The following is a 9,950-nucleotide window of genomic DNA, read 5'->3' on the forward strand; positions in this document are numbered from 1 at the left end:
ACGAGTGGGGATTCTCAAAAGAGTCCCCAAATTCAAAAAATGTTGGCAGGGTTGTTCTATTTTTTCAGTCGAATGAAAACATTCCATTCGGATAAGAGAAATTAGTTGTAGGTATACCGCAACATTATACCATGAGAACGTAGCACGTCTGACGTAATGTATAAACTTATCACATTGCGTTACGTTGATTTCACTAATTCCCTTGTTATTGACAGCACGTGCGGCTCTGTATGTCAAAACATTTAAGCGCACCACAACATTTTTTTGGGGGAAATTTCAATTAATCTCGTACATATTTTTTGTTAAGTAGCAAAGATAGTTTAAGTGGCCAAGGATGACTAGTTTCAAACCGCTAAACATAAAGAAATATCCGAAGACTGGACAAGTAGTTACGCCAGACACAGAATATTGGAAACGATTGAGTGTGAGTGCTTCGTCGTTATTTGAAGAGCTTCCTTGAAATTCTTTTTTTCTTATACAGGTTCCAACACTTGTCAAAGAATTTGGTGCAATAGATTATGTCGATTTCTCACCTATAGAACCTCACTACTTTGCAGTCACCTGCTCGGTACGAGTGCAAATATACAATCCCATTACAAAACTCGTTGTCAAAAATTTGTCACGTTTTCAAGAGACAGCTTATGGTGGTACCTTCAGACAAGATGGACGGCTTTTGGTAGCTGGTGATGAACAAGGCTTGGTGAAATTGTTTGATACTTCCAGCAAAAATGTTTTGCGCTTGTTTAAAGGTCATAAGGCTCCAGTTCATAGGGTTAACTTCACATCCGATTTGTTGCACATTGTTAGTTTCTCTGATGATAAAACAGTGAAGCTATGGGATGTTGCCAGTGAAAAGTCACTCCATACGTTTGCTGAACATGAAGATTATATACGAGCGGGGACTGTTAACCCCGTTTCAGCTGATGTCATAGTTTCTGGAGGATATGATGGTAAAATTAAGTTGTACGACACACGCACCAAGGAGGTCACAATGAGTGTAGACCATGGCAGTCCCGTAGAGTCTTTATTGTTCTTGCCTACTGGAGGTATTTTTATTAGTGCTGGAGGTACTGAAGTTCGTGTGTGGGATGCATTTGCCGGATGTCGTTTACTAACAAAACTGTCTCAGCATCATAAGACAGTAACATGTTTGCGTCTTGGATCGAATGGCAAACGTATCATGTCTGGAGGACTAGATCGTCATGTTAAAATCTACGACGTTTCCTCATATCAGACCGTACACACACTTGATTTTCCCAATGCTGTATTGAGTTTAGGTGTTGCACCCAATGACCAAACCGTGGTTGCAGGTATGGTTGATGGTCTTATTTCTATACAGAATATGGAAGCCCCTTCCAAGCCTAAACAAGTGAAAACACGACGCAGAGCTACTATTATGACTCCCAAGGCTGACATAGATGTCGATCATCAAGTAACTCTAGAACATAGACAACGCTTGGAGAAATACGATAAGCATTTGAAACGTTATGAATACAGCAAATGTTTGGATTCTGTTATGGGTCGAGGACTTACTTCTAAATCGCCTGAAATAATTGTAAGTGTTATGCAGGAGCTAATACACCGCAAAGGTATGCATCGTGCCTTGGCCCCCCGTGATGACAACTCCTTAATGCAAATTATCAGTTTCATATGTCGCTATATTAGCGAACATCGGTTTATGAGAGTTTTAATCGATGTTGCCACAATACTTCTCGATGTATATGAAGACAAAATACACACGTTTTCAGGGACATTAGGCAAAAAATTCCTTGAACTTTCTTACGTTCTAGAACGTGAGTTGAATATGACATATGAACTTCTGGAATTACAAGGTTCTCTAGAACTGCTCACAGCAGCCTCAAATGTATCATCTAACCATCAAGATGATATGATTCATTTTGTCCGCGATGATAGTACTACGACGAATTTGAAACAGTCTGTTATGGCAAAGGAGTCATCAGTGGTTACAGTATAGCTGTGGACCTTGCGTGGTGTTGTACAAACATACTATATTTTTACCAATTTAATATTAATTTGTAGAGTTATTTTATAGTCAGCATATACTTTGTATGTATCTAGGTTTAAATTTGTTATAGAATAAAACAAAATTATGGAAAATATGACTTAATTTAATTTTATAACCGGAATAGAAAATTACAAAGTTAACAACTACTAAAATGTGTGTTAAATGAAATTAATCATGGCATACAAAGAAAAATTTTTATAGAAATTAAATTTTGAAAATGTTTTTATAGAAATAAAATCTTTACAACATTTTCTATAGAAATAAAATTTTGACAAAATTGTCTATAGAAATAAAATTTTGATAAAATTTTCTATAGAAATAAAATTTTGACAAAATATTCTATAAAATAAAACTTTTACAAAATTTTCTATAGAAATAAAATTTTGATAAAATTTTCTAAATTATTATAATATTATTATATAAATTAAATTTTGAAAATGTTTTTATAGAAATAAAATCTTTACAACATTTTCTATAGAAATAAAATTTTGACAAAATTGTCTACCCGTGTAAAAATTGGGGGATCTGATTTGATATGGTTAGATCTGAGCCAAGATATGATCAGATCTGAGCAGATCCGAAAAATGGTTATATCTGGTCATATCTAAATACTATGAAATTGGATCTGATCAGATCTCAAAAATGAGACACATCTAATCAGATCTAATTTGATATAATTGTATATTATTTGATACAATTGTATCTTTCGAGATCTTTCAACACATAAAAGCCCATAATTTGTATATAAAATGAGATCAATTGTTTTATTTAATAATACAGACAAAAAGTATGTGCATAATAGATATGTTTAATTTAAATTGATCTATCAAAGCTATTTAAGAGTATTGACAGTTGAGTTAGAGTGTTGTCCAAGGGTTTTTTCGTTTGTTTCTTCTGCTTTGGACTTAGACACGCGACTAAAGTATTACAGCGTTAAGGCAATCTGCAATGAAATTAAGTAAAAAAAACAATTATTAAACAAATATAGGAATAAACAAATATGGGAATATATTGAACTATGTAAGCAAGTATTAGTATTGCTTTGGATCATTCATCTTTAAGTTGCAATAAAAATTGCTATCTAATTTTATGTTGCTTTTAATACTCACATTTAAAGTGTATTCGGGATTAGGTTAGGTATAGCGATAGGCTGTTATTTTAGGCTCATACATACTATTCAGACCATCATGACATCACAGTGATCAACATCTCACTTATCACTGACTGCTGCTCGATTCAATAATTAGCTCAATAACATGGGACCCCCTTGCTATAATCGAGTCCTATCGGCATTTCACGTTGCGCTGAAACAACTTAGAGAATCTTTGAAGCAGAAATGTCACCAACATTACTGCGAGGAGATAATCCACCGCCGAAATAATTTTTGGTGTTGGTCGGAACTGGGATTGAACCCGTGACCTTTTGAATGCAAGGCGGGCATGTTAACCAGTACACCACTGAGGTTTCCTTTTTTTCCAAATCTAGAAAATAGTAAAACAATATGAAAATGACTACTAAGGAAATAACAAATACAATCTACTTACCTACATAATCTCCGCAATAAAGGAAACGATATACACTTTATCAAAGGAACACATTGAAAACAATTATATTAAATTTCTTAATTTTCTCAGCTAGTCTGGCGTTAAATTTGTTTAGAAGTGATGCCCCTGACGGCGTTGACATTGAGGTTTAGACGTGTATTGCAAAAATCTTTTTAACTTGTTCATGATTTTTTTTTTTCATATTTTGGACCGTATTTAACCCCATATATAGTCAGATATGATGTTATATCTACCATATCTTATTAGATATAGTGATATATATGGTCCTATCCAACCATATATTATTAGATATGCCAGATATAATTAGATATTATACTATATATGATGAGATCTGCAATTATATCTAACCAGATCTAGCACCATATATAGCATATCTGTGCATATCTAATTATGTCTGAACCGATATCTGAACAGATCCAATTAGATCCAATTTGATATTATTAGATAGGATTGGATCCTCCAATTTTTACACGGGTATAGAAATAAAATTTTGATAAAATTTTCTATAGACCCGTGTAAAAATTGGGGGATCTGATTTGATATGGTTAGATCTGAGCCAATATATGGTCAGATCTGAGCAGATCCGAAAAATGGTTATATCTGGTCAGATCTAAATACTATGAAATTGGATCTGATCAGATCTCAAAAATGAGACACATCTAATCAGATCTAATTTTATATAATTGTATATTATTTGATACAATTGTATCTTTCGAGATCTTTCAACACATAAAAGCCCATAATCTATATATATAAAATTCAAATTATGTTTGTTTATTTGTTTGTTTGTTTATTTGTATGTTCCGGGTTGGCGCGAAAACGGCTGAACCGATTTACTTGAAACTTTCAGAGATCGTGGGGGGCACTCATGTGCTGAAAATAGGGTACCTAATTTTTTGACATATGGTCGCGGAGAGGAACCTCCCCTATGTCCGACTTTTTGAAAATTAGACCAAAGTTGACCGATTTGCTTGAAATTTTCATTGAAGATTGGGGTTGGCATCTAGACAAAGATCCGCTACTTTTTATTTCGATATTTGGTGGCGGAGGGGGGCCTCCCCTTTGTTCGACTTTTTTTTTAAGTACAGTGAAAAAACTAAAATTCTCTAAATTATCAGAGATTTACAGAGAACATGTGGTGAGGTTATGGAATTAATATGGGGTACCCGATGATTTCATATGTGGATGGGGAGGGGGACCTCCCCGTTGCCCTACTTTTTGAAACTTGGAACAAAATTATGCGATTTGCTTGAAATTTTCATTGAATGTTGGGGTTGGCATCTAGACAAAAATCCGCTACATTATTTTTCGATATTTGGTCGGGGAGGGGGACCACCCTTTGCCCGATTTTTTTTTTTGTTTGAAAGTACAAACAAAACTAAACTCCCCCGACTGAAATTTTACGGAAAAAATGGGTTAATAAAAATAAAAGGGCATAGGGAGACATCCGCTTCTCTTAAGTACATACAGAGAAACAATTAAACTTTTACCGAGTTACTTGAAATTTACAGAGGACTGGGGAGAGGTTACGATATTAATAGTTGATACCAGATTTTGTGATATTTGGACGGAAGAGAGGCCGCCCCTTTAGGCTTATAATTTGCTTGACATTTTCTGGGACGTTTACAAAAGATACGCTACATCACTTTTCGATATTTAGTCGGGGAGGAGGTCCTCCTCTAAAACTGCAAAAAAAACAACAATTCTTAAGTTTTCTTGAAATTTACATAGGCAGTGGGGGAAGGTTATGAACGAAGAGGCAACCTTCCTTGCCCCACACTTGAAGGAAAGTTTCAAGAATTTTCATTTTCAGTGCTATTCACTACGGTGTTTGTCGATATTGTATCGGGGAAAGTGACGTCCCTTTAAAACAATAGAGCAAAATTTAAACATCGCCGATCTACTTGAAATTTACAGGGAACGTGGGAGGAGGTGATTAAATTTATACATGATTTTTAAATTAGTATATAATTTTTCGATATCTGGTTGGGGAAGGGGAAAATTGAAATAAACTTTGTCGATTTACTTCGATAGAATTTATAGGGACCATTGAGTAGTTGCGAAATTAATATAGGGTACGTGGTAGTCCGATATCAGGTCGGAGTGGAGCGAATGTGGGGGAGGGTTCCCTTTTGTCCGTTTTTTTTTCTTAAATTGAAAGTAGAGGGTTGTCCGTAAATGGGAACTCGGTACATAATTTTATGATTTTTGCACAGGCTTCTGCCAGACTTCTTTTTAGTAAAGAACTTAAATTTACATGAAATTGGCAGCCAACGTAGAGGGTGCATCATTTTCCAACATTTTAGCAAATGTTAATGTGGTAAAATTTGTTACTATTTTTGCTTTTTCCGATTTATTGGATGGGAAACAGTAATTCTTTGTATGTTATTATAATATAGAGCATAATTTTCAGATATGTTGAGGAGAAGGATACCTTTCCTTGACGAACCACACTTAAAATTCACAAGAAATATAGAAGAAGGTACACCCTCTCCCGCCGTATGTGCACCTATAAACGAAAAATCAAGTAGTCCAATTTGTTTAAAAGAATTCAAATCTTTTCGAATTTGTTTTCAGCACGAAGGATATAGTTGACTAAGTTAACGCAAAATATTCCTCCAAATATGCTTCGGAAGGCGCAGCGAAGCGGGCCGGGTTACGCTAGTTTGTATATAAAATCAATAGTTTTATTTAATAATACAGACAAAAAGTATGTGCATAATAAATATGTTTAATTTAAATTGATCCATCAAAGCTATTTAAGAGTATTGACAGTTGAGTTAGAGTGTTGTCCAAGGGTTTTTTCGTTTGTTTCTTCTGCTTTGGACATAGACACGCGACTAAAGTATTACAGCGTTAAGGCAATCTGCAATGAAATTAAGTAAAAAACAATTATTAAACAAATATAGGAATAAACAAATATGGGAATATATTGAACTATGTAAGCAAGTATTAGTATTGTTTTAGATCATTCTTCTTTAAGTTGCAATAAAAATTGCCATATAATTTTATGTTGCTTTTAATACTCACATTTAAAGTGTATTCGGGATTAGGTTAGGTATAGCGATAGGCTGTTATTTTAGGCTCATACATACTATTCAGACCATCATGACATCACAGTGATCAACATCTCACTTATCACTGACTGCTGCTCGATTCAATAATTAGCTCAATAACATGGGACCTCCTTGCTATAATCGAGACCTATCGGCATTTCACGTTGCGCTGAAACAACTTAGAGAATCTTTGAAGCAGAAATGTCACCAACATTACTGCGAGGAGATAACCCACCGCCGAAATAATTTTTGGTGTTGGTCGGAACTGGGACTGAACCCGTGACATTTTGAATGCAAGGCGGGCATGTTAACCAGTACACCACTGAGGTTTCCTTTTTTTCCAAATCTAGAAAATAGTAAAACAATATGAAAATGACTACTAAGGAAATAACAAATACAATCTACTTACCTACATAATCTCCGCAATAAAGGAAACGATATACACTTTATCAAAGGAACAAATTTAAAACAATTATATTAAATTTCTTAATTTTCTCAGCTAGTCTGGCGTTAAATTTGTTTAGAAGTGATGCCCCGTTGACATTTGACATAATGACATTGAGGTGTAGACGTGTATTTCAAAAATCTTTTTAACTTGTTCATGATTTTTTTTTATTATATTTTGGACCGTATTTAACCCCATATATAGTCAGATATGATGTTATATCTACCATATCTTATTAGATATAGTGCTATATATGGTCCTATCCAAGCATATATTATTAGATATGCCAGATATAATTAGATATTATAATATATATGATGAGATCTGCAATTATATCTAACCAGATCTAGCACCATATATAGCATATCTGTGCATATCTAATTATGTCTGAACCAATATCTGAACAGATCCAATTAGATCCAATTTGATATTATTAGATAGGATTGGATCCCCCAATTTTTACACGGGGAAATAAAATTTTGACAAAATTTTCTATAGAAATAAAATTGTCTATAGAAATAAAATTTTGACAAAATTTTGTATAGAAACAAAACTGACAAAATTTTCTATAGAAATAAAATTTTTACAAAATTTTCTGTAGGAATCAAATTTCGAGAAAATGTTCTATAGAAATAAAATTTCGACAACATTTTCTATGGAAATAAAATTTTCACAAAATTTTCTATAGAAATAAAATTTTGACATTTTCTGTAGAAATAAAATGTTCACAAAATTTTCTATAGAAATAAAATTTTGAGAAAATTTTGTATAGAATTAAAATTTGGCAAAATTTCCTATAGAAATAAAATTTTTATAAAATTTTGACAAAATATTCAATAGAAATAAAATTTTGACAAATTTTTCTATAGAAATAATATTTTGAAAAAAATTTCTATAGAAATAACATTTTGACAACATTTTTTATAGAAATAAAATTTTGAAAATGTTTTTATAGAAATAAAATCTTGACAAAATTTTCTATTGAAATAAAATTTTGACAACATTTTCTATAGAAATAAAATTTTTACAAAATTTTCTATAGAAATAAAATTTTGACAAAATTTTCTATAGAAATAAAATTTTGACAAAATTTTCTATAGAAATAAAATTTTGACAAAATTTTCTATAGAAATAAAATTGTCTATAGAAATAAAATTTTGACAAAATTTTGTATAGAAACAAAACTGACAAAATTTTCTATAGAAATAAAATTTTTACAAAATTTTCTGTAGGAATCAAATTTCGAGAAAATGTTCTATAGAAATAAAATTTCGACAACATTTTCTATGGAAATAAAATTTTCACAAAATTTTCTATAGAAATAAAATTTTGACATTTTCTGTAGAAATAAAATGTTCACAAAATTTTCTATAGAAATAAAATTTTGAGAAAATTTTGTATAGAATTAAAATTTGGCAAAATTTCCTATAGAAATAAAATTTTTATAAAATTTTGACAAAATATTCAATAGAAATAAAATTTTGACAAATTTTTCTATAGAAATAATATTTTGAAAAAAATTTCTATAGAAATAACATTTTGACAACATTTTTTATAGAAATAAAATTTTGAAAATGTTTTTATAGAAATAAAATCTTGACAAAATTTTCTATTGAAATAAAATTTTGACAACATTTTCTATAGAAATAAAATTTTTACAAAATTTTCTATAGAAATAAAATTTTGACAAAATTTTCTATAGAAATAATATTTTTACAAAATTTTCTATAGAAATAAAATTTTGATAAAATTTTCTATAAAAATAAAATGTTCACAAAAATTTCTATAGAAAAAAATTTTGAGAAAATTTTCTATAGAATTATTAAAATTTGGCAAAATTTTTTATAGAAATAAAACTTTGACAAAATTTTCTATAGAAATAAAATTTTTACAAAATTTTCTATAGGAATAAAATTGTGACGAAATGTCTATAGAAACAAAATTTCGACAAAATTTTCTATGGAAACAAAATTGTCTAAAGAAATAAAATTTTGAGAAAATTTTCTATAGAATTTAAAATTTGGCAAAATTTTCTATAGAAATAAAATTTTGATAAAATTTTCTATAGAAATAAAATTTTGATAAAATTTTCTATAGAAATAAAATTTTGACAAAATGTTCTATAGAAATAAAATTTCGACAAAATTTTCTATGGAAATAAAATTATGACAAAATTTTCTATAGAAATAAAATTTTGATAAAATTTTCTATAGAAATAAAATTTTGACAACATTTTGTATAGAAATAAAATGTTCACAAAAAGTTCTATAGAAATAAAATTTTGAGAACATTTTCTATAGAATTATTAAAATTTGGCAAAATTTTCTATAGAAATAAAATCTTGACAAAATTTTCTATAGAAATAAAATTTTGATAAAATTTTCTATAGAAATAAAATTTTGACAAAATTTTCTATAGAAATAAAATTTTGACAAAATTTTCTATAGAAATAAAATTTTGACAAAATTTTCTATAGAAATAAAATTTTGACAAAATTTTCTATAGAAATAAAATTTTGACAAAATTTTTTATAGAAATAAAATTTGAAAATGTTTTTATAGAAATAAAATCTTGACAAAATTTTCTATTGAAATAAAATGTTCGCAAAATTTTCTATAGAAATAAAATATTGACAAAATTTTATATAGAAATAAAATTTGTACAAAATTTTCTATAGGAATAAAATTTTGACAAAATTTTCTATAGAAATAAAATTTCCACGAAATTTTCTATAGAAATAAAATTTCGACAAAATTTTATATAGAAATAAAATTTTGACAAAATTTTATATAGAAATAAAATTTTGACAAAATTTTCTATTGAAATAAAATTTTTACAAAATTTTCTATAGAAATAAA

At 29.8% G+C, this 9,950-nt stretch overlaps 1 protein-coding gene and 1 long non-coding RNA gene across 2 annotated transcripts; one reads left to right on the top strand and one right to left on the bottom strand.

The window, feature by feature from the left end:
- The first annotated feature begins 216 nt into the window (after positions 1 to 216).
- Positions 217 to 2,118, top strand: LOC142229601 (U3 small nucleolar RNA-associated protein 15 homolog). Its single transcript, XM_075300171.1, has 2 exons — positions 217 to 424; positions 482 to 2,118. The coding sequence occupies exons 1-2, from the start codon at positions 335 to 337 to the stop codon at positions 1,973 to 1,975; spliced, it is 1,584 nt and encodes a 527-aa protein (XP_075156286.1). The 5' UTR covers positions 217 to 334; the 3' UTR covers positions 1,976 to 2,118.
- A 4,203-nt stretch (positions 2,119 to 6,321) lies between these two features.
- Positions 6,322 to 7,074, bottom strand: LOC142230317 (uncharacterized). Its single transcript, XR_012720647.1, has 2 exons — positions 6,622 to 7,074; positions 6,322 to 6,457 (listed from the first exon to the last, which is right to left on the bottom strand). It is a non-coding gene; the product is annotated as an uncharacterized LOC142230317 (long non-coding RNA).
- Positions 7,075 to 9,950: the final 2,876 nt, after the last annotated feature.

Source organism: Haematobia irritans, chromosome 3 (genome assembly GCF_050003625.1).
Source record: "Haematobia irritans isolate KBUSLIRL chromosome 3, ASM5000362v1, whole genome shotgun sequence".
Classification (NCBI taxonomy): Eukaryota; Metazoa; Arthropoda; class Insecta; order Diptera; family Muscidae; genus Haematobia; species Haematobia irritans.